General features: G+C 33.1%; 8 protein-coding genes across 12 annotated transcripts; 4 read left to right on the top strand and 4 right to left on the bottom strand.

The window, feature by feature from the left end:
- Positions 1-3: 3 nt before the first annotated feature.
- On the bottom strand, positions 4-899 carry LOC124497408 (NADH-quinone oxidoreductase subunit B). Its single transcript, XM_047061059.2, has 2 exons — positions 764-899; positions 4-702 (listed from the first exon to the last, which is right to left on the bottom strand). Exons 1-2 carry the CDS (start codon positions 774-776, stop codon positions 29-31), a joined length of 687 nt encoding a protein of 228 aa, XP_046917015.2. The 5' UTR covers positions 777-899; the 3' UTR covers positions 4-28.
- A 41-nt stretch (positions 900-940) lies between these two features.
- LOC124497400 (metal cation symporter ZIP14) lies at positions 941-4,186 on the bottom strand. Its single transcript, XM_047061052.2, has 4 exons — positions 4,043-4,186; positions 2,801-3,989; positions 1,955-2,735; positions 941-1,904 (listed from the first exon to the last, which is right to left on the bottom strand). The coding sequence occupies exons 2-4, from the start codon at positions 3,051-3,053 to the stop codon at positions 1,109-1,111; spliced, it is 1,830 nt and encodes a 609-aa protein (XP_046917008.2). The 5' UTR covers positions 3,054-3,989; positions 4,043-4,186; the 3' UTR covers positions 941-1,108.
- Positions 4,187-4,282: 96 nt separating this feature from the next.
- Opa1 (Opa1 mitochondrial dynamin like GTPase) lies at positions 4,283-8,466 on the top strand. 3 transcript variants are annotated; one of them, XM_047061048.2, is made up of 13 exons: positions 4,283-4,755; positions 4,849-5,065; positions 5,144-5,400; positions 5,457-6,376; positions 6,444-6,559; positions 6,618-6,682; positions 6,738-7,166; positions 7,227-7,335; positions 7,397-7,539; positions 7,600-7,686; positions 7,741-7,854; positions 7,908-8,112; positions 8,200-8,466. In XM_047061048.2, the coding sequence occupies exons 1-13, from the start codon at positions 4,516-4,518 to the stop codon at positions 8,262-8,264; spliced, it is 2,967 nt and encodes a 988-aa protein (XP_046917004.2). In that variant the 5' UTR covers positions 4,283-4,515; the 3' UTR covers positions 8,265-8,466. The 3 variants fall into 3 exon arrangements, with proteins under 3 accessions (XP_046917004.2, XP_046917006.2, XP_075590111.1); XM_047061050.2 differs by having other exon boundaries at positions 4,289-4,755; positions 5,165-5,400; XM_075733996.1 differs by lacking the exon at positions 4,849-5,065 and having other exon boundaries at positions 4,311-4,657; positions 5,342-5,400.
- Positions 8,467-8,747: 281 nt separating this feature from the next.
- LOC124497399 (endothelin-converting enzyme 1) lies at positions 8,748-12,729 on the top strand. 2 transcript variants are annotated; one of them, XM_075733997.1, is made up of 5 exons: positions 8,748-9,099; positions 9,763-10,837; positions 10,894-12,129; positions 12,203-12,361; positions 12,424-12,729. In XM_075733997.1, exons 2-5 carry the CDS (start codon positions 9,923-9,925, stop codon positions 12,643-12,645), a joined length of 2,532 nt encoding a protein of 843 aa, XP_075590112.1. In that variant the 5' UTR covers positions 8,748-9,099; positions 9,763-9,922; the 3' UTR covers positions 12,646-12,729. The 2 variants fall into 2 exon arrangements, with proteins under 2 accessions (XP_075590112.1, XP_046917007.2); XM_047061051.2 differs by having other exon boundaries at positions 9,814-10,837.
- Positions 12,688-13,834, bottom strand: RpS3A (ribosomal protein S3A). Its single transcript, XM_047061057.2, has 2 exons — positions 13,470-13,834; positions 12,688-13,405 (listed from the first exon to the last, which is right to left on the bottom strand). The coding sequence occupies exons 1-2, from the start codon at positions 13,828-13,830 to the stop codon at positions 12,780-12,782; spliced, it is 987 nt and encodes a 328-aa protein (XP_046917013.2). The 5' UTR covers positions 13,831-13,834; the 3' UTR covers positions 12,688-12,779.
- A 103-nt stretch (positions 13,835-13,937) lies between these two features.
- Positions 13,938-18,543, bottom strand: LOC124497410 (lysosomal cholesterol signaling protein). Its single transcript, XM_075733994.1, has 4 exons — positions 18,481-18,543; positions 15,458-18,154; positions 15,032-15,224; positions 13,938-14,880 (listed from the first exon to the last, which is right to left on the bottom strand). Exons 2-4 carry the CDS (start codon positions 18,115-18,117, stop codon positions 13,972-13,974), a joined length of 3,762 nt encoding a protein of 1,253 aa, XP_075590109.1. The 5' UTR covers positions 18,118-18,154; positions 18,481-18,543; the 3' UTR covers positions 13,938-13,971.
- A 58-nt stretch (positions 18,544-18,601) lies between these two features.
- Positions 18,602-20,482, top strand: pont (RuvB-like helicase pontin). The gene is made up of 3 exons (XM_047061055.2): positions 18,602-18,949; positions 19,020-19,997; positions 20,063-20,482. Exons 1-3 carry the CDS (start codon positions 18,806-18,808, stop codon positions 20,309-20,311), a joined length of 1,371 nt encoding a protein of 456 aa, XP_046917011.1. The 5' UTR covers positions 18,602-18,805; the 3' UTR covers positions 20,312-20,482.
- A 69-nt stretch (positions 20,483-20,551) lies between these two features.
- On the top strand, positions 20,552-23,650 carry LOC124497407 (epidermal retinol dehydrogenase 2-like). Of its 2 annotated transcripts, XM_075734003.1 has the most exons (7): positions 20,552-21,324; positions 21,423-21,583; positions 21,753-22,116; positions 22,189-22,467; positions 22,537-22,643; positions 22,719-22,979; positions 23,065-23,650. In XM_075734003.1, the coding sequence occupies exons 3-7, from the start codon at positions 21,769-21,771 to the stop codon at positions 23,369-23,371; spliced, it is 1,302 nt and encodes a 433-aa protein (XP_075590118.1). In that variant the 5' UTR covers positions 20,552-21,324; positions 21,423-21,583; positions 21,753-21,768; the 3' UTR covers positions 23,372-23,650. The 2 variants fall into 2 exon arrangements, with proteins under 2 accessions (XP_075590118.1, XP_075590117.1); XM_075734002.1 differs by having other exon boundaries at positions 21,423-22,116.
- The last annotated feature ends 11 nt before the right edge of the window (positions 23,651-23,661 follow it).

Consider the following 23,661-nt stretch of genomic DNA (forward strand, 5'->3'; position numbering starts at 1 on the left):
TTATTTTATAAGTAAGATCTATATTTATTTATTTACGATACCACATTTGTGCTAAACTTTGACGTTTAATTTTTTTCTGTAATTGTAAAATTCCATAAAATAACGCTTCAGCTGTTGGTGGACAACCAGGTACATAGATATCAACTGGTATGATACGATCACATCCACGTACCACTGCATATGAATAATGATAATAACCGCCACCATTAGCACAGCTGCCCATCGATATTACCCATTTTGGTTCAAGCATCTGATCATAAATACGACGGATCGCTGGTGCCATTTTATTCGTTAACGTACCGGCCACAAGAATAACATCAGCTTGTCGTGGTGATGCACGAAACACAACACCAAAACGATCCATATCATAACGTGGAGCAGCAATGTGCATCATTTCAACGGCACAACAAGCTAGTCCAAAAGTTAATGGCCATAGAGAATTTTTACGGCCCCAATTGAGTATGTCATCGGCTCGTGCCAATACATATTCGGCTGTGTTCGATGTGTTCACAAATGGTGAATAACGTTTCCTTTCTACGACAGCTGATTGTTGTTTTTCAATTGCATCCTGTTTATTAGCATTGATTCTTGATTCATGTATATCATTCTTCCGTAATTGTAGCAAACATTGTGATCGTGATGCGGATAATGTTTTCAATGTTGCATACACACACCGATAGCTTTTACTGCCTATCGTTGATGCTTCAATAATAAACGATCAATCGATCAATTGATCCAAGAAAAAAATTCGATTAACACTTACCGATAATGAACATGATTCATAAATAATTTTTTACGGTGAATTCGGAAGAAAATAAACAACGTTCGATCGAATCCGAACAAAAACAAAAAATCGAAAACAAGGGCAACTGTGTGTGACAACTATTTTAACACTGTTTGTCTATTCAGTGTCAACACACACTGGAGGGAGATTTAAATCTTTTTTTACATTCGAATTTTAATTTTTAATAAAAGTTTCTTTTTAAAAAAATTTATCAAATGGCACTTAATTATTGTTTTTGTCGTGTTTGAAAATAAAAAAAAAATATGAAAAAAATATAATTGCATCTAAACACACAAACAAACACACACACACACAATTTGTTGTCTATGATTCGGTGAATGGAATATCTGAATTTTTGGGCGGAACCAATCCTTCAAAATTGATACGATCACTATATTTTGCCAATACGAACATGATGCTTACACCGATTATGATGCCTAGATTTTGTAATAAAAGCATTCTAAGGGTATGTGTAAGGCCACGTTTACCAGCTTGTTCCAATTTATTCGATAATTCGCCCATCATATCGACTAGTGAAATGTAAAGAAACATACCAGCAGCTAATGCAAATACATATGGTGTTGCATCGGATAGATCACCAATGAATATACCAAATACAAAACCCAAATAACATGTACATGCGGAAAGAAAATTATAACCAAGTGCTTTACGCATCGACATTCCTGAACCGAGTAATATGGCAAAATCACCCAATTCATGTGGGAATTCTTCACATATGACAGCAACCGATATGCTTATCCCTTCAAGAATGCTTTGTGAAAATACAGCACCCATCGTAACACCATCGATAAAATTATGTAGACCATCACCAAATATTATCATCCATGCGATTGTTGCAATTTCTTTCGTTTCACCACCAACATTGTGTGAATGTGAATGATGAGAATGTTGATGATGATTACCATCATGTTTTAATGATAATTTATTTGAATTGCTAAGGTCATGGCCATCACCACCGATATCCACATCATCCATACTATAGTTGCCATCATGAATATGATTATTGCTTCCATGATAATGATGATTACAATTGATGGTTACCATTGCTTTATGATGATGATGAGGATGATGATTTTGTTCACCATCATCGTGAACTTGCCTGTGAAACAATCGTCAATTTTTTTTTGCTAAAGATTCAAAGAAATTTACCTTAATTTTTGTGGATCATTCTCAAGACTTGTTGTGGAAGGCAGAGAAAAATCTTTTGATTTTTTACGACGACGAAATTCTGAAACAATTTTCATTAGACGTTCAGACCAGAAAAACATGTAAATACCGCCGAAAATGATTAAAGCACGCCATAGATATTCATGATTACCCGGTATCATGAGATTGAATGCTTGTGGTATCAAATGGAATAATGCCGATCCAACCAGACTGCCGACAGCTAATCCTTCCAATATCGTAATCATTATTTGATATGAATATTCGCTCAAAAACGGGAGAATTCCAACACCAGCAATTGAACAGAAACTAACAATAGTAACAAATAATAACCCGAATCCCCATACGGAACCTAATGATGGTTTATTCTTCGCTTTGAATTGATTTTCCTGTTGATCAACACATTCTTTTTCATGCATCTGAAATAACATCAGAGGACAAAGACGAGCAATCGATTGACTTAATGTTGGTGTTCGTACAGAATTCAAACCAACTAAATCGACAAGATTTTTAGCATTCTTACAGCTACTTGCAGCTTCACATATTAGTTTTGTTTTCGAATTTTCTTGACTACCAGGCCACCAACGTTTTGTTGCCATTAAATTTTTCAATGTTGATGGTGAGCACATTTTCGTTTTCAAATCGACATTCGATGATGATGATTGTCCAAAACCTTGATTCGGTATTAATTGATTGATTTTTATTTTTTCAATAAATTCTCGTAATTTTGATTCGCTCAATGCGTCCTCATCATTTTGATCATCACCTAATTTCAATTTTTGAGAAAATATTAATAATCAGAAAAATGAATAAAAATCCTGAGAAACTTACCGCGATTATTATGATGTTGATGATGATCGGAAATTGTATTGAAATATCCATATCTCCATAAAAGGAAATAGGTCAACATTTCAACATCATCGATCGATGATAGTGTATAACTTGATTGCGGCTGCGGCTGTGGCTGAAGACTGCCATTCATCACAGTGTTCGTGGATTGACCAAAAACCATTGATGAATGATTATTGGTAAAAATGATCATTATTAGGAACGAAAACAACGTCCATGTCGAAATGGTGGCCATTATAATTCCGATTTTCAATGCCAATCACAACAAATGAACGGAAGAAAAAAAAAATGAATAGTGGAATTTGGTGCAAAGCGGGGACGGAAAAAACCAGCCACTAAAATTGGGAAATAAATTATCGATGCAAAACAGATGATGATGATGATGATGAAAGCATAATGCAATAATTATGGCCTAGGATAATCGATTGATTGATTGATGAACCAGCGTTCAGAAGAAGAAGGGTGGTGTATGTTAGATTTGATTTGAAAGTCAAATGACCGATTGATCTTTAATCGAACATAGTTCCTATTCCTATTCGATTTGTTTTGGTTTTTTTGGTATGTGAAAGTTTTTTTTTCGTCACCAAAAAAATAGGATGACGTCGTGACTAACAACACAATGAATGATTGACAAACTGTCGATTATTTAAGATTCAGAAATTTGTGTGAAATTCAACAGGAAAAATCAAAAAACGAAATCGAATCGTATCAAAATTGATTGATGGTGGTGGGTAATTTTGGTGGTGGTTCATTTTCATCAGTATTGATATCGTAGTATTAGTGGTAGTTGATGGTGTGTGGTGACAATCTTATCACCATCGTCTTTGTCTTCGTGTTCATTGGTGGACGAATTGATTGATTTTGATATGATGATTATAGAAGCAAAAAAAAAAAAATACAAGGATCGTATATGCAAATAGATGAATTGTTGCTTTTAATAATTATCTTGCGACAATTTTTTTTTTCGGTGATTATGAATCAAATCATTCAATGGTCGATGATAAAGATGGGAAATCTGTGATGATCAAATTACACACAAACATGCACAGATTGATTATGATTCATATCGAATTACATTCAATCAGTGATCAAAATTTTTTTTTGTTGTTCTTGTCAGATCTTGGCAGTTCATGGCTTTTATTTGGCAATTTTTTTCAATTCGGACAACAGACTAACAAACAAAAATTAACGGTAATCAAATTATCATTGAATTGATCAACTTACATAATCCTAAAATGACAGATTTATCAGAAATGCATAGGATAATGACCATAGGGTTATGTTATTTTATCCATTCATTCGCAATGACCAAAGAAAAAACAGAAATCGATGGCAAGAACCGAACCAATATATGATTCTGTTGTGTTTGTCTGGTTTTCTCTGTTTACGAAACAAACCGGTAATTCCAATTCAAACTGTTAACGATAGATGGTATTAGGATCGCTGATGTTTAGGACACACATTTAGTCCAAATGAAACACACTGAAAATTAATTTTTATTGACTGACTGACTGATGAAATTCGTTTTTCATATTAATTTTTCATGGTTGCTAATTCATTTCGGAAATTTCAACAGTCATAATTGCTCCTATGAATGATTGAGTGCTTGTGAATTTTGTATTTTGTTTGTTTTTACCACGTTTTTCTTGCATGTTTAAATATTGATTTGATTTTTGGGTTTGAAGAAGAATTTCTGCATGAAACGGGTGATGATTCCAAAAAGGTCATTACACGTTAGCCTTCGAGGAGGTCGTCGTCATTATCATTATTTGTTATTATCATCAACGAATAATCGTCGGAATCAATTGCTATTGATTCAACAGCAACAACAACAACATCGTTCAATCGTATCGTTAGTCGGTGTCTTACGTTCTGTACTGAAAATTCGCTATATCATTCTTGGATCAGCTGTCGGTGGTGGTTTACACGCCAATAATGTTCGTTTGTTTGTTCGAAGTTTATTCAACTTTTAATTTTTCACTCATAATCATCACTTTTTATATTTTTTTATCATTATGTTTACAATACAGAAATATCAACAATGGAAAGAAAATTTACCGGATTTTTCCTGGATAAAAGATCTCATACCTGATGAAACGAAACAAAACAATTTCAAAGATACACTATCGGATTTAAAACAAAAATTGATTACCGAAAATCGTTTCTTTGATCGTTTAGCGGAAAATACCGAAGCAACGATACGACAATTTCGTGAAATGCTTCGAGAAAAACAACAACGACAACAAGGTGTGGAACACGATTCGTTTGAACATTTTTATTTTTTATTTAAGTAGTTACAATCAACGAATTCGTTTCTCATTCTAGAACTTTTGTTTCTATCATCAGAAAGTGATTCGTCATCATCTAAATCATCCATCTTTAACAATGGCAATTCATGGTATGATCCAGACGATGATGGCCACGATAATAATGGTGATTCAACGACCATTTTACCACCGCCATCAATCGATACGAACACACATCACATTAAGAATCCATTTGCAAAGGATTCATCATCACCAGCATCTAGTAGTGAAAAAGAACGAATCGATAAATTACATAATGAATTGATACGAATACAGGTAAGTTAACACCAGACATTGTTGATTGATTGCTATAATTTCCATTTTCCATAAAGAATAAATATCAAAAAGAAATTGAACGACTTGAGAATGAAAACAAACGTCTTAAACAATCGCTATTGCTCAAAACGGATAAATCACATGTATCGGAAAAGTTGAAGAAAGCCAATAAAACGTTGATCGATCTTTATTCGGATGTTCTGGATGAATTGAATGAATTTGATTCAAATTATCAAACACAAGATCATCTACCACGTGTTATTGTTGTTGGTGATCAAAGTGCGGGCAAAACATCCGTTTTGGAAATGATTGCACATGCAAGAATATTTCCACGTGGTGCTGGTGAAATGATGACACGATCACCGGTTAAAGTAACGTTGAAAGAAGGTCCATATCATATAGCTAAATTCAAGGATCAAGATCGTGAATTTGATCTAATACGAGAATCGGAGTTGGCCGATTTGAGATCGGCCATTGAACGACGAATGAAAGCACGAGTGAAACCTGGCCAAACCGTGAGTAAAGATGTTATATCATTAACCGTAGAGGGTCCAGGTCTTCCACGTATGGTGCTCATCGATTTACCTGGTGTCATCAGTACGGTAACAACAGAAATGGCCACCGATACTAGGCAAGCAATCGAAGAGATAACTAAATATTACATGGGAAATCCTAATGCCATTATACTATGTGTTCAAGATGGATCTGTCGATGCTGAACGTTCGATTGTAACGGATCTTGTATCACAAATGGATCCACAAGGTCGACGTACAATATTCGTAATGACTAAAATTGATCTAGCTGAACAGAATATGTCGAATCCAACACGATTGAAAAAAATTCTCGAAGGCAAACTGTTTCCGATGAAAGCATTAGGCTATTTTGCCGTTGTCACTGGTCGTGGTGGTAAAGATGACTCTATCAATTCGATTAAAGAATATGAAGAAGATTTCTTCAAGAATTCTCGGCTTTGCAAGTAAGAATTTTTTTTCGCATTAAATCCATGAAAAAGTAATGTTAATTCTATTTATTCTTTCATTTAGGCAAGGAATATTGAATACATCACAATGTACTACACAGAATCTAAGTTTTGCCGTATCGGATTGTTTCTGGAAAATGGTCAAAGCTGCCGTTGAACAACAAGCTGATCTCTATAAAGGTAAGTTCTCCAATTCATTGATTCATTAGGATTAATTTGAATTTGTAATGATGTTTAGCACGAAAATTTAATCTGGAAACGGAATGGAAAAATACTTTCAGTAAATATCGAGAATTAGATCGGGTAAGTTTTTGTAATCAGATGCCAAGTAACTTGATCTAAATTTTTTTCTGTATAGGATGAACTGTTTGAAATCGGTAAAAATCAGATCCTAGATCAAATAATCAAACTTAGTCATTATAATGAATTACATTGGGAAACATTATTCTTTCAACGATTGAATGAAAATTTCAAAAGATTTATTTTCGAAGAAATCTACCTACCTTGTGCCGAAAAAGCTGATGTAGAAAATTTTAATGTTTTAATTGATATTAAATTAAAAAATTGGATCGATAATTGGTTACCAGCGAAAACGGTGGAAACTGGATGGCAAGTATTAAGGGAACAATTTCAAAAAACATTAATACCAAATGTTGATCAACGTAAATCATGTGATCAAACGCAAAATAATGAAAGTGATGATCAGCTGTTTCAACGATTAAAAATGGCCGTTTCCGAGACCGTATTGGAACATCATCAATGGGATGGGAAAGCAGCCGATGTTATTGTAAGTAGTCGATATTTTTCTGTTCGTAGTCATTACCGTTTCTCTTTTTTTTTCTCTAAGAAACTTCTTCAAATGAATTCATCCGAAGATCGAATCGTATCATCGAAAGAAAAATGGAAAGAATCAGCCAAATATTGGCAAGATCTAATCAATGATCGTATCGTTTCCAGTAAGTTCATTTATTAGGATTTTGAATTAATTTATTAATTAGAAATAATTTGTCAATTTAGCCGAAAATCGATTGAATGAATTGTTTGGACCCAATTGGATACAACGATGGTTATCATGGTCATATCGAACAGATGATCAATTAATTAATGTTAACATTAGGAATGAATTGGATGTACTAATTTCGAATAATCAGAATCAAAATGTAGGTTTTTATTTTGTTCCTTCATCAATCTACATTTTTTGTTTATTTTTTGCAAAAAAGACCCTTAAACCAGTTTTAGATGCTGAAGATTTATTGTTGGTTAAAAAACGTCTAAGAGCCAATAAAATTGATGTTACCGATGATGATGTAAGTTTTCAATGCGTTTTGAATTCAGTTTTGAATCTAATTCGGTTCTTGTAGATCCAAACAATTTGGAACGAATTGTATAAATATAATTTCCTAAATAAATTAATGTCCAAAGCGGAAAATTGTGAAAAATTATATGCACATCATATGTATAAATTGGATTCAGATGTAAGTTTTTAATATTTCAATTTTAATCGATTAATTGATCCATGATAATTTAGATTTCCTGTGACGATGTCGTTTTTTTCTATCGTGTACGACATATATTACAAGCATCATCGAAAGCATTACGGCAACAGACAACAAATATCGAAATTCAACGTTTAAATCGTGAATTGAAAGAAATTCTAGATGATTTCAATCAAGATTATCGACAAAAATCAACGTTACTTGTAGGCAAACGTGTAGCATTGGCCGAAGAATTGAGTAAGTTTATTTGTTTGTTTTTTTTGAATTTTATTTTCCGTTTCCAATATATATTAATGATGACTTTATTTACCGTCATTTATGAAGAACGTGTTCGAAGGATACAAGAAAAACTTGAAGAATTTATTGCTGCATTAAACCAGGAAAAATGATGAAATGATCCATCCATACGTGTCATGAATTTACCAAGTTTTTTTTAAAAATTTCCCGTGTTTTTGTGTATAGGATGTATGTTTATTTTGTTTTTGTGATCTTTGTAGACCTTTTTGTTGTTGATTGATTGATGATAATAATTACTAATGGATAATTATTGCAATTATTAATAAAAATTACAATTTTGATGGCGACGATAAATGCCAACGACATTCGAAATGAGAGACAAAAAGAATGATAAATGAGATCCATACATCAATCTAGCCTGTTGTCCAAACACAAACACCTATCAATCATATCAACAACAACAATGATTACTGTCGATTAATTTTGGTTGTTTATGGTTTAATAGTTTTTTTTGTCGTCGGTTGTCAACATGAAATCTCGGTATCCAAGATGATGATGACTATCAACTGTGATTATACCAAACACTCAACTCCACTGATAAAATAATGAGTGGTGATTTTTATCTAGATTCCTAATTTTTTGTGGTGATGGTGGGAGTCGTGTGGAAAAATATCAAACGACTAAAATCATCGATTGGTAACGACAAAATGCCAATGCACAAATCAACGAGTATTTGAATAAATGAATGAAAAAGAAAACTTTTTTTTTTTGATTGTGTATGATTCATCCAACACCAGGAAAAACCAGATAGGTCACCGGAACTGTTTACGTAATCATTCATTTTCGATAAATTTCATTTTTTTTGACTGTCATTTCGAGTAGTAGACGTTCTCCGGTGTGTTTGTGTGATCATTGACCATAATCATCATCATCATTATCAAATTTCATTGTTTTTTTTTGTTGGTACAAATTCCCATCAATAAAAAGGTTAGTCTACTTTCACAAAAAAACATAAATTATAAATAAAGCTTTGGAGACAAGAAAAAATGTCTCAAAAAATAGGACCACATCATTGTTTTTATTGTTGTTCATTATTGTTGTCCATTCTCAAATTCATTACCTGTTGATTGAGTTGCGAACACACACACATACACGCACACACATGCATAGAACAAGGTGTGTATGGTGTTGACAAAACAAATGCACCCAATCTACAGGTAGGAGCAGCAGCCGCGAAGCAGGTATTCACATTTCTTACCTCCCATGGTTGATGTTTATACACGCTGTCAATGGTTGTTCTCATTCTCAGAAAATTATTGTCAACCAATAGTAGAACAACAACGGCGACAGAAAGCAAAATTCAATCTTTTATTCTTCTCACTGATGATGTGGTTGTCCCATGAATGTGAATAAAAGAAGAAAAGGAAGCAACGGTTATTTCGGTTATGTGTTGGCCACCATGGCTTTTTGTTTTGGTTTCCAATGATTTGATTGGTTACCTGTAGCTCATTCATAGCAGTTTTGTTTTTTCTGCTGAGACAACTGTTGTTTTTCGTTTTCAAAATAATAGTTCAATCACCAAAGACATTTTTATCACATTAACTGTTTTTCTTTTCTATTCGTCGTTTGACCGATTAACCGATACGATAGTTTCAAATTTCTTTTTTGATTTTTTTTTCTAAAATCACCACACAAAATCAGCAAACAGGTTGCTATTTGTCAACATCTGACGATATAGTTGACTCTTTCTTCACATACAAACACAACTACGCTGTAAAACATATTTGACAACTTTTTAGTGTTTGTGTGAATGGACAGAACGACAAAAAGGCCAATAAATGGTCGTCGTACCGGTGATGATGATTTGAGTATCAGTGTTGGTAATGATGACGATGACAACTATATCGATTCACAAGAACATGATTCATTAGCATTTGATCGATATGATGAAACCGATATGGATAATGATCCTCAAGATCAAGATGATGATATGAAATGTAAAAAAATGTCAATGACAATGGATAGTGATCAATTACGACGACCTGTGGCCAACACCAATAATAGAAATAAATTACAAGCAAATTTTGCCAAAATAATGAATAATCGTCATCAAAGGATTCAGGCTTTCTTATTGCTCATCATATTCATTCTTGGCCTTACCTTATTGATCATCGGTATCAAAGTTTTGATCGTTACATTCACCAATGACGAACCAATCTGTGATTCATCTGATTGTCTTTTTACAGCTGCACGAATTGCTGAGAAAATTTCGTCAACACCAACAACAACAAATAAACAACAACAGAAGCCATGCGATAATTTCTATGAATTTGCTTGCGGCCAATGGATTAATAAACATCAGCTCGATGATTATCATGGCAAATATTCAATCAATGATGAAATCAAAGAAGAAATTTATCGTAATTTAAAACATTATATGGATCGTATCCTGCTCACCATTCCACATGATGATCCATTTTATAAAACGAAATTTTTCTATGATTCATGTATGAATCTGGAAGAAATTGATCGAAATTCATTCAATTATATTAAACATGAAATTATCGATGCTGGGGGTTGGAACATTATCGGTAATTGGCATGGGCCTAGTTGGAATTCGGATTCGGCCTTGGAAAAACTTCAAACCTATTATGATGTCGATGCTTTTTTCCGCATTACTGTTGGTGCCGATGATCTTGATCCACAGCTACCATTTATCATAAAGGTATTTGTCATGTTTTTTTTTTGTTCTGGTATCTAATTTTTTCTGTAAATTTTCAGATTTATCCATCCGGTCTTGGTCTACCACGTAATTATTATTTTGATCCCGAATACAAATCCATTGTGGATGCATATAAACAATTTATGAGTGAAACGGTCAAAATATTCAGTGCAACCAAATTGGATGCAAGTCAATTTGCTGAGAATACATTTAATTATGAAAAACGTATCGCTGAAATAATGCCCGATCGTTTGGATTTTTCTCATCCATCTGAAACGTTTCAACGAAGATTTTCTATACGTGAATTAAGAATCAATGCCCCATCAATTAAATGGTTAAATTTGTTGCAGAAATATTTTGAAAAAGCCCGATTGAATGATAATACACGCGTATTGCTTGCATTCGATTCATATTTTCGTAACATTTCGAATATAATATCGACAACGGATAATAAAGGATTGAATGATTATCTTATATGGAAAATGATCAGTTCATATGCACCATACCTGTCGAAAGAATTTCGTATAATTCAATATAATTTTCAACAAGCATATCATAATCTTCCATCATTAAATTATATAAATGATGAAGATCGTTGGAGATTCTGTCTGCAAACGACATCCAAATATTTTGGCCATGCATTGGCTTCACTTTATGTGAATAATCAGTTGAACGTTGTAACGAATCGTAGTGGAGAAGCAAGATTGAATATTGTCAACGCTATTCAACGTACAATATTGGATAATTATCGTTCATTCATCTGGTATGATTCCGATACAAATGATGGTGACGGTGAATCACGAAAATTGATTAACATGAAAATGAAACAAATGGAAATTCTCGTTGGTCATCCACAATTTTTGTTGAAACCACAGCTTGCTGGTTATTATACAGAATTTTTCACCGGAATCAAGTTCCTTCATAATATTATTGAAGGTATAAATTTTCGTCATAAAAAAATGGAAATGTTATTGAATAAGAAAAATTATGACCATTCATGGCCATTGGTAGCGTATGATGTGAATCTTCGATATGATTATGCAGCCAATAAATTATTTATACCGGCTGGTATATTGCAGCTACCATATTATGATCAACAGGCACCATCTGCGATTCAATTCGGATCATTGGGCGTTCATGTAGCCAGTCATATGTTGAAAGCATTCGATTTGAATGGTCTTTATTATAATCTACCTGATGGTCGACTATCAAATAATCGTCAATTCATTGAAAACATTGACCTTAATCGAGGATTACGATGTCTATCCCGACAGATTAATGCCATATCGAATCAGGTAAGTTTACTTTGTAATTAATTTATCTTCTTGGACAACAAATGTTTGAATGATATCTCTGAATTTCAAATAGTTCAATACATCCGTATCACAAACATACATTGATTTGGGTGCATTAAATATGGCATGGTTAGCGTATAAACAATATGAATCGAATCGACCCGAACAATCACCACGATTACCATCGTTGCCATTCACTAATGATCAATTATTTTTCGTTGCATTCGCACAGGTATTATCTATTCAATTTATTATAATAATTGGATAACTTTTTTTCTTGAATCTTTTTTTCAGACATTGTGTACAAATGTAAAGCCAAAAACAATGCAAACTCTCTATGATGATAAAAATAATCATCAAACACTTTCGATTACCGAACCATTACCTGAATCATTGAGGGTAAATGTTTTATTTAGTCAATTCTCTACATTCCATAATGTGTTCCAATGTGTTGATGAAACGAAATCGAATGCTGCTGCTGCTGTTTCTTTTGAACAATGTCATCTTTGGAATTGAAGTTCCATTAACAAAAAAAAATTTCTATAAAATCATATTATATTTCGTTGTAATTAATTTAAAATAAAAATCAGTTTTTATTCATTTTTTTGTTTATTTCGAATTTTGAAATACATTTTTAAAAAAAGTCATGTTTAAACCGTTTGCTGTACGGGTGGTTCATAACCTTCGGGTCGATCTACTTTGGTCGATGATTCACCATCGGTTTTTGTTGCGGCTGTGGCCGTTGAACTTGAAGCACCTTTACCTTCACCATGCATTTCCATCAATTTGCTCAATTCGAATTTCGGCTTTTTCATCACTTTTACTTTTCGGATCATAACATCATGCAATGGATAGATCGAATTACATGCTTTTTCAATGTCTTTGGCAATCGAATCAGGAATCAATTTCAATACGACATCTTTCAAATCAACCGATGATACATTTGATGTGATGATTTCAACCATTTTCTTACGAATGGCTCGTACTTTTGTTGTTTGAGCATAACTGGTCTTTTTCACTTGATGTGGCCAACGACGAGTAAAACCGATGCAAAAGAATCGTAACAAGTAACCATCGCTTGTACGGCAATCAACATGTGTTTCGATTAATGTTTGCCATTTTTTTACCATTGAACGCAATTTGTCTCGTGTCAAATCCATTCCATGAAAATTAGTCAACACTTGACGGCCTTGTACTTCTTCGGAAACCAAACGGAATTTTTTATAGGCAACTTCATCATTTTGCAAATCGGCCAATGAAATTTCGAATACTCGACCTTAATTCGGAATTTTTCAATTTTAATTAGAAATTTTTTGCTTAGAAAATTTTAAAAACTTTACCTTTAAGACCTTCAGAAGCGATACGGGTTCCTTGTGTTCGATTCACCAGGGTTTTACCGACATTACGATTGGCAAAAACAACAGGAGCTTTAATATCATACCATTCTTTACGGGTGAATGGATCGACAATCTTCTTTTTCACACCTTTTTTACCACCTTTAGCAAGACCTTTATTTTTACCGACAGCCATTGTCGAAAATTCGATGAAAAAATTGACAGGAAATGAGAAAAAAAAGACAAAATATCGGGAGAAATGTAAACGTGTGATCAAATACAATACACACACACACACACAGACCAAAAAGAAAGAACACGACGATGTAAACGGAAGAGCTGTGTGCTTGCTTTGCTGCAGCAGCATTGAATTGAATGAGGCAAGCGCAGCATACACGCTTGTAGGTATCGATTTTTCTTTCGCTATCGATACTCAACAATCGATTAATTCAATTTATTTAAAACTTGTTATGGTTTTTTAGAAATGAAAAATAATTTTTATTTTATTTTACATTTTTTTCGTTTTATTTCTGGCATGAAAGGCAACATTTGAAAATGTTGTTAAAACATTTCGAAATTCATCTCTAATCAATGGTTTTTGATCATTACTGGATGTACAATAGACAATACCACATGGAACCAATTTTACATCATAAAGATTTGATTGTCGATCCAATTTAGTTTTTGGCGGTGCTACAAATAAATCAATGTTCGATTGACGGATATATTTACCGATTACATTGGCTACCAACTCAATCGAATCAGTTGGTTTAAAAACAGCTTGCATAACCAATCGATCATAAGGGAAAATGATACGCAGAATAGTCTGTTTGAATTGCTGACGTTTTTGTTGTTCACGATTTGCACGTAATTGTTGTGTTTCCAATTCTACTTCATTCGTCGATCGTTGTCGTCGTAGTTCGGCGAGTAAATGCTTTAGATCATTGGCAGTATGTTCGAAAAATTCGGCCGGTAAATCTTCTTCAACGAATTGTACCTGTTCATCCAATGAATAAAGCAGTTCTTCATTTTCTCCACCAAGTAAATGGATTTCTGGTTCAATAACAACTGGTGGATTTAGCTTTACTTTTTCTTCAACATTCGAAACTTTTTCCACTGTTTTACATTCTTCAGATTTATTTTCAGGTGGAGGTTTAGGCTCTACTACGACGGCCGGCATAATTGGATCGTCTATTTTGACTTCGTTCATTTTCTTTGGTTCGATTGTACATTGCATAGGTTCTGGCTGTTCAACTTTGACAATTTCTTTTTCAATCTTTTTAAATTGAATATTTTCTACATATTTCTGCATAGGTCGAACCTCACTTGCTGGCCGACAATTCAAACGTAGAATAACACGACCTTGTAGGCCAAGTGATTTTAATCGTGTTTGTTCCAGAACCGTACGACCATCAAACTATGTGAAATGAATAATTTGATCAAAAAAATCTAAAGATTTTTAAAAAAATAATTTTTACCTGTTTATTCATATAATTAATCGAAAATATGTATTGATCACAATCATTCAATTCGGGAATATCGTCACTAGTGAAAAGCTGATTGATCACTTGCCATAATGTTTGATCCGATTTGAATTGACCCATTTTTCTGGCTTTATCAGCAAATTGAATGACAATGGTTAGATCAATATTGGTAGATTTCTGACGCGACGTATCTAATACAAGATTCAATTCGCTATTCAATGAAATGTTAGCCAAACGTAATGAAAGACCAAGATCTAATGGTTTATTTTTACGACTACAATGACAATGAATTAGTTCATGAATTGAATGAAAATATTCAAATGAAACTTACTATAGAGAATATTGTCCAGAATCCAATCCTTTGGTAGTACAGACTTTTTCCAGAATCTTTGAAAAATTCAAAATTTTTTTTATTAACATTCGAAACAAGAAAAAAAACTAAATGACAATTAATCAATAAATCGATAATAATAGCTATTATCGAAAAAATGATGATGTCTAGTAATATGTTCGATTACACGACCATATAAAAGTTGATGACAACGATCAATCGCTTCAGAACGTTCCGTTGCCAAATTTTTGGCCATTAACCAATCAACCAATTGTCGACCACAAAAATATAATTTACAATTTGATTGATTATCATTATCATCAGTACGATTATTCGAAAGACGAAATGTAATATCACTAATACTTTGTTCACGATAATCACGACAAAAACGGCGACAAAATTCTCGTGTATCAGCATTTAAACTTTCGGCAGGTGGAAGATAAATTTCTTGTGAATTTCCTGAACCGCAGCAAATCATCCGACGAATAGTACGTAATTTGGCCAAAATGATTTCAGCATCCAAACCGAATATTATGAACATTATGAAACCATGGCTAAATACAAGTAATATATCGAGAAATTTCATCTCGACAAGAATACCATTTGGTTTATCGGCAATCAAATGATTCAATTCAATACTGGAATGAATGACCACGATCAATAATGATAACATAACCAAATATAAGTGCTGTTGTATTTGATGAAAATCACCATTATCTAATTGGCCAGAATCATTTTCTTCAAAAGCTTCCATTGCCATTTCAATCTGGTGTTTATATCTTATTAAACGATCCCTACAATCTTTCTTGGGAATCGAATCCAATGATTCAACAGTAACAGCAGCATTACCCGTTTGTATTGTAGTGCATTGTGAATGACAATGAACATTACAACGTTCTTTATAGAAATCGCCATTGTCAATCGCAAGACTTGTACGACTTGCCACAATGTTTTGATATAAATCTTCAACATCTAACGATTGATGGTGATGATTATTGGCCAATGTACTAGGTCTAATCATTATTGAATTAGATTGTTGATGATTGTCAACATTTTGATCATCAAGCAATTGTTCTAAATCATTCTGTTGTTGTCTTTCATATTCAATACGATTTTTATAATGATGAATCAATATAAATGATACAAGTGCTGTTATAATAGTCAGGAATGACATTATAATCGATATAGTTAGATGACCAGTATTGATTCCATAATAAAGATCGATAAGAAAATCATCATCACCACCACCATTCATTGTTTGTCCATAGGTAAATGTTATGATGACAATATAAACGGGTAAAATGATCAACATTATCATCGTGAATATTCGTGATATTTTGATTACAAAACAAAGACTACGAGCATATAGAAAAACCAGCGTTATGGATAGAAATGCGAGTGATAATTTCATTGTAAAGAAACCAATTTGAAAAAGAAAGTATTGTATAACAGAAATGGTCGAACCAAACGCTGCTGATGATGATGTGTCCACAACATTCATAATGTTGATTGAATAGTGGTCATTTGCTCGAAATAAAAGTCCACCAATAATAAGCATCATATGACCAATGAGTAATTTAAATGACCAACGATGTATAATTGATCGTAAACGAAATGTTAAATAGAAATTATACAGCAAAAGTATTGAACCAAACAGACTGATAACACTGGCAGCGAATATTGTTTGCATGAGATCATCATTCAATTGATCATAATGAATTTGTTTCGAGAATCGAATCATATTTGTTGATACAAAAATAATTGGTGCCGACAACAAAGTCGAGATGACTAATCCAGCTGAAATGATTAATGTTTCCACATTATAGATATTGGCCAATATATAGACTGTGGGTGCAGCTGGAAATGTACCATAAAGAAATGCAAATTCTGAATATGTTTCATTCAACAATTCATGATGATAATGATGGCCAAATAACAATGGAACATGTTGAACAATTGTACGATTCAATAGAGGCATTATAAACAATTTTATGGCCACCAATATCAATGTTATGAGTAATGGTTGTGAAAATAATTTCAATGGACGACGAGTTGTGGTACTACCATTGTTGATATTTAAACCAAGCAAAAATAAAGCGATTGGTGAAAAAGATTGGGATAAACTTTGTAAAAATGGTACGAAAACTTTAGGAATTTGACCATTGGTAGCCACATTGACCACAATGCCCAATAATGTGGATAAAATAATTGGATTGATGAATATTCTTCGAACAATTCGTTTGACAGTTGACATGTATTTTAAACATAAAGAATTACTATTCGATTGTTGTTGTCGATGTTGTTCATCAAGAATTTGACTAATTTCAATCAAGAATAATGCAATTGGATTCAAAATGAGAAGCTGAATTGGTGCCAAAATATACAGGTAATTGGTAAATGAAGTTTTCGAGTTACCATACAGTGATTGCAATATTGGATAACCAAGTGCAAAATCATTACTTTGGGTGGTGAACATTGCAAACATTGCTGAACGTTTCATTGCTGCCGGTAGTGTCATTGATTTATATGACAAAATAAATGTTATGATTGCTACGGTGAGAAAAATTGATGTTTTCGATAGAAATATATCCTGTACAAATGTTCCATTGACATCCGATAACGATATCGAAGAAATGGCCAAGAATACCAAAGCAGGCAGTGCATAATAGGATAGAAATACATTCAATCCGGCAGTTTGTCCATGGTCGATTAGATGAAATTTACGTGCAAAATATCCAAGGATAATTAGGCCAAAACATTCGAGATTAACGGCAACAACATCGATTATACCGAATGTATTATTCGGATCAGGATTAGTAGCCATGGCAATGTTGAACATTGTTTATTTCACTTGTTCATCCAACGCGATTTCAACACTGAATAAAAAAGCATTCGTTATTTTCCGAATAATTCTAGGCCGCATACACTAAAAAGATGGACTAAAAAATTTGGAATTTATGGAATGAATGGAATTCCAATTGAATCGAAATGAAAAAAGAGAAAGAAAAAAAATTCGGGTTGACATTCAAATACAATGGCTAACCCTAAGAGCATCAAACACCACACCAGACAGACAAATATGGATAGAAAGGCATGTGCTATATCAATCGACATCATCATCACATTATATGGAATTGCGTCACACACACACAATACATGTACATTATAGAAATTCTTTGAATGAAAAAAAAATGATTCTTACCTCTGAAAGTAAATCATTTATCGAACATTTTATTCGTAAACGATGATTATCCGGTAATATCACTGTAATTGACATGATGATGATGATGAAAATTTAATTAAATTTTGGATCGAGCAAAAAAATTTATTAAGCCACAGTTTTGATTTGTCAATTCATCAAGCAAAAGCTGAAATGAACAAACATCGATATATTCGATATATCGAATTGTGTGACAAAACATCATCTATTTACGGCGCGTCCAATCATCATCATTGTGTTTGCGTGCACGCTTGTTTCGAACACATGAGAATTCAATTTTTTGACAGAACAAAAAAAGACAACAAAAATGTTTAAAGTTGACAATATAAAAACCAATGATAAACAACAACGTATATCGGTACATAGCCATATTAAAGGTCTTGGATTGAATGCCGAAGGAAATGTTGTCCAGGATTCATGTGGTTTAATTGGTCAACAACAAGCGCGAAAGGTATGTTTTTTGAGTATTTTTTTCTGATTTGAACAATTAACAACGAAACAAAATTCTTTTTATGATTTAGGCTGCTGGCGTTGTTGTAGATTTGATTAAAATGAAAAAAATGGCCGGTCGTGCCATCCTTTTTGTTGGACCACCGGGTACGGGTAAAACTGCATTAGCATTAGCCATTTCTCAAGAACTTGGTGATCAGATTCCATTTTGTCCGATGGTAGCCGGTGAAGTTTATTCGGCTGAAGTGAAAAAAACTGAAATATTGATGGAAAATTTTCGCCGTGCCATTGGCTTACGAATCAAAGAAACGAAAGAAGTTTATGAAGGTGAAGTTTGTGAAATCACACCAATCGAAGTGGATAATCCATTGGGTGGTTATGGAAAACAAATTCATCATCTGTTGTTAACATTAAAAGCAACGAAAGGAACCAAACAATTAAAACTTGATCCAAGTATCTATGAATCATTGCAGAAACAAAAAGTTGAAATCGGTGATGTTATATACATCGAGGTGAATAGTGGCTCATTGAAACGAATCGGTCGATCCGATGCATATGCCACTGAATTTGATCTTGAAGCCGATGAATATGTTCCCCTTCCTAAAGGCGATGTTTTCAAACGTAAAGCCGTCGTACAGGATATTACTTTACATGATTTGGATTACGCAAATGCACATCCACAAGGTGGCCACGATGTTCTGTCGATGATGAGCCAATTGATGAAACAGAAAAAAACTGAAATTACTGAAAAACTGCGACATGAAATTAATAAAAAAGTAGACAAATTAATTGAAAGTGGTCAAGCAGAATTGATAACCGGCGTTCTATTCATCGACGAGGTTCATATGCTTGATTTGGAATGTTTTACTTTCCTATCGAAAGCATTAGAATCGAATATTGCACCCATAGTAGTGATGGCTTCAAATCGTGGTAATTGCCTGATTCGTGGTAGTGAAGATGTTTATGCACCACATGGAATACCATTGGATTTTCTTGATCGTACAATCATCATAAAAACAGTTCCCTATACACGTGAAGAAATTCTTAAGGTAAATTTATTTTTTATTGCTGATTTGTGATTGATTTTTTCATTTGAAACTTTTTCCCATACCAGATTCTAAGAATTCGTGTTCGAATCGAGTCATTGGATATTGAAGAAGCAGCTCTTTTACAATTGGCAATGATTGGTGCACGTACAACATTACGTTATGCACTACAATTATTATCACCATGTTCACAATTAGCTAAAGTTTACTATTCGAATATAACGACAAAAATATTGGATGAAGTCAGTGAACTATTTAGTGATTGTCGTCAATCGGCTATTATATTGAATCAAGAGAATAGTCATTATCTTAAATAATACAAATCATTCATTGAATGATGACCAAATGGTTCATTTTTTTTACATTTCATTTCATGCAGTGTTTATCATCATTGGGACATGAAATTTATTTCCCCATTTCATTTTTTGCACATTGATGAATCGGATAATGATTGTTTTTTTTCAAATAAAAATCATTCAATAATTCAACATCCGTCTTTATAATAAACAAAAATGTACTTGTTTTGTTGCATTTATTGTTGGTTCTAAAATGAGTCAAATTGAGTGCAATTTTTTTCGCAATGAGTATGTTGATGAATTTTTTTTTCGAAAAAAATTTTTTATCATCATAATGCTGGTCTATATAAGGAATGCAAACCTAACATCAATTTATGTGTTCCTATTTGTCAATCGATATTTTTTTTGAATGATTGATTAGTTGACCAAAAAAAATTGAGAGGGTGGTTAGGGGAATTATTGGTTTTTTTTTCATAGACTCACTACCACCATCATGGTGCACCATCCAATGGCTATTATATTAACTTTGTCGAGGTCAGACGAATGATATGATACATGAATGATGGTCAGATAAACTCAATGCATGCAAGCATGTTGTGACTGTGAGAATGGTTGAGATTATGATGTACAGTTAAACACCAACCACGACGACGACGACGACGACGACAACAACAACAAGTGGTCGAACAATTATCAAATGCAACTAATTTTCGCTTTTTATCTCTACTGGTTGTTGTTTTTCTTTTTGCTGCTCATTTTTCCACCATTTGTTCGTTCGATTAGTCTTTATTGGTTGATTATTGATTTTTTGTGTGTGTGTGTGTTGGTTGCTTGTCAAATGTTGACAGTTTTTCGTTTTTTTCTTTTTGGTGGTTGTAGTTGATGATAACGAATGAATGAAATGACGAAGATCCAACGACCAGAAAAGAAAACTGTCATTGCGTCCATCTTTGTTATTGCTTGGTTGTTTAAGGATATTTTTATATATGTGGGATTTGGTGATAATGATGATTATGTGTTTTTGTGTACATATGGTACATGAATATTTATCCAAATTGATTGATTGATTTTCAATTGAAAATCAATCAATCAATTCGATTCATTCAAATTCATCATCATCACCATTTTACAGGGACAAACCAAAAAAAGTGATATATTTCTGAACACAACGATATAGCCAACGATTTTTCTTTTCTTTTTCTTCATTTGATTTTTGATTTGGTGAAATCGCATTATTTGATCATTATTACCACACACATACACTCACACACGAGTTGATTCATCATTACTGTGGTAGTTTAAATTATTAATTTTTTTGAATTCGTTTTTTTGAATAAATAAACCATTTTTTAGTGATTATCGTCATTGATTTTGTCACATAATCATCTTCATCACATCCAAATCTTCATCTTGGTTTTGTTTTTCTTTTTATTGTTTTTCTTTGTGACATCATACGCGCCAGATCATCATTACATTACATGCAGATGATAGACAATTCTTTACGTACGACTAATGGGCCACCAATACCATCATCATCATCATCATCATCATCGTTATCATCACAGCAGCCAACACCACCATCAATAATGACCATATTATTACGATTATATAAAATTTTCTTATGGATTACACAGATATCACGATTGACAATATTGTTGATGAAAACATTGGCTGGTCCATTGTGTGCGGCAATACGACCGGGTCGTAAGAAAAATGTTGAAAATAAAGTCGTACTGATTACTGGTGCTGGTTCAGGTTTAGGACGTGAAATGGCAATTAAATTTGCTGAATGTGGTGCCATTACCATATTGTGGGATATTAATGAGGTACAGTACACACAAATTGTTGACCAAATTCCGTTAATTTGGATTATGAATCTTACCATTGAAAACGTGTAGACAACAGTAAAACAAACAGCCGAAATGATTGAAGAAATTGTCAATTCAATTCATTACCATTATCATCATAATTCGTCCAAACAATTGACATCATGGTCTGTTGTTGATGTTGGTGATGAAAATCAAGTTGCACAAGCAGCTCAAAAATTACGAAATCAATTTGGTGATGTTGATATTTTGGTCAATAATGCCGGTATTGCACCATGTGAACCATTTAAAAATTTAAAATCTGAAAAAATTCGTGAAATATTTGACGTGAATATTATGGCACATTTTTGGGTAAGTTAAGGGAAAAAATTAAACATTCTTTACCTCACCTGATCTTATTATTTTTCATTTCATCACTAGACTGTTAAACAATTTTTACCGGCCATGGAAAAGAATAATTCCGGTCATATTGTGGCCATAGCTTCATCCGCTGGAATTATGGGAAGTCCATATTTTACAGCTTATGGGTAATTAAAATTAATTATTTTTAAATGATTCAATGCAAAGGATTTTACCTCTTTTATTTTTTCTGACGGTTACAGTGCTAGCAAACATGCTGTTGTTGGTTTCATGAAATGCTTGTATGAAGAATTGGATGAAAATTCACAGATTCGTTTGACAACGGTTTGCCCATTAGGTATCAGCGGTACCGGTATCGATATTCCGACAAAAACACGTTTTCCATGGTTATTACCGGTAATGCCATTAGAATATGCTGTTGGATTGATATTCGATGCTATATTACGTGAAGAGGAACTTTTTGTTGTGCCCAAAACATTTAAATGGATACATAGACTTCTTAGGTTTGTCACATATATAATATAATATAAATACAATATAATTACCTACCTTTAACGATTTGAAATTCACGATATCAACCAACCACAGTATATTTCCACAAAAAATGGCCAGCACCATATGGAAATGTTTGGATTATTCAGTCGTACCGACGGGTCTTTATGCACCGATTGGCCGTGCACATTATCATGATCGTATATATCGAAAATTATCATTAGCCAATGGCTATGTTCATCATAATAATCACCACCATCATGGCAGTACACATCAACATGGTCAAACAAATCAAATTAACAATAATAATAATCATCATCATTCATCATCACCATCATCATCGAATTTATCATCGTCATCCCCTCCACATCGTCCAAGTCGTTCATCATCGTTTCGTTATTGATCGAATCGTTTTTTTTTTTACTTCGAACTTAACGGATATATAAAAAATGTTCGACAATTCACAAATACACACACACTGATTTAATCGATCGATACAATCGATTATTTTTGCTCAATACTCATGATGTTTTACCATTTTTTTAAATTTTCATTTTTGATTTGATTATTATTGTAATTTGATTTTTTATTACTTCAACTTGAAAATATCAATCAATTAGTTATCCATTTTGAGAGATGAATTTTTTTCAAAGAAAAATTTAATAAAAATCATCAAATTTTATTTTTCTATTT

Source organism: Dermatophagoides farinae, chromosome 9 (assembly GCF_024713945.1).
Source record: "Dermatophagoides farinae isolate YC_2012a chromosome 9, ASM2471394v1, whole genome shotgun sequence".
In the NCBI taxonomy this organism is placed as follows: domain Eukaryota; kingdom Metazoa; phylum Arthropoda; class Arachnida; order Sarcoptiformes; family Pyroglyphidae; genus Dermatophagoides; species Dermatophagoides farinae.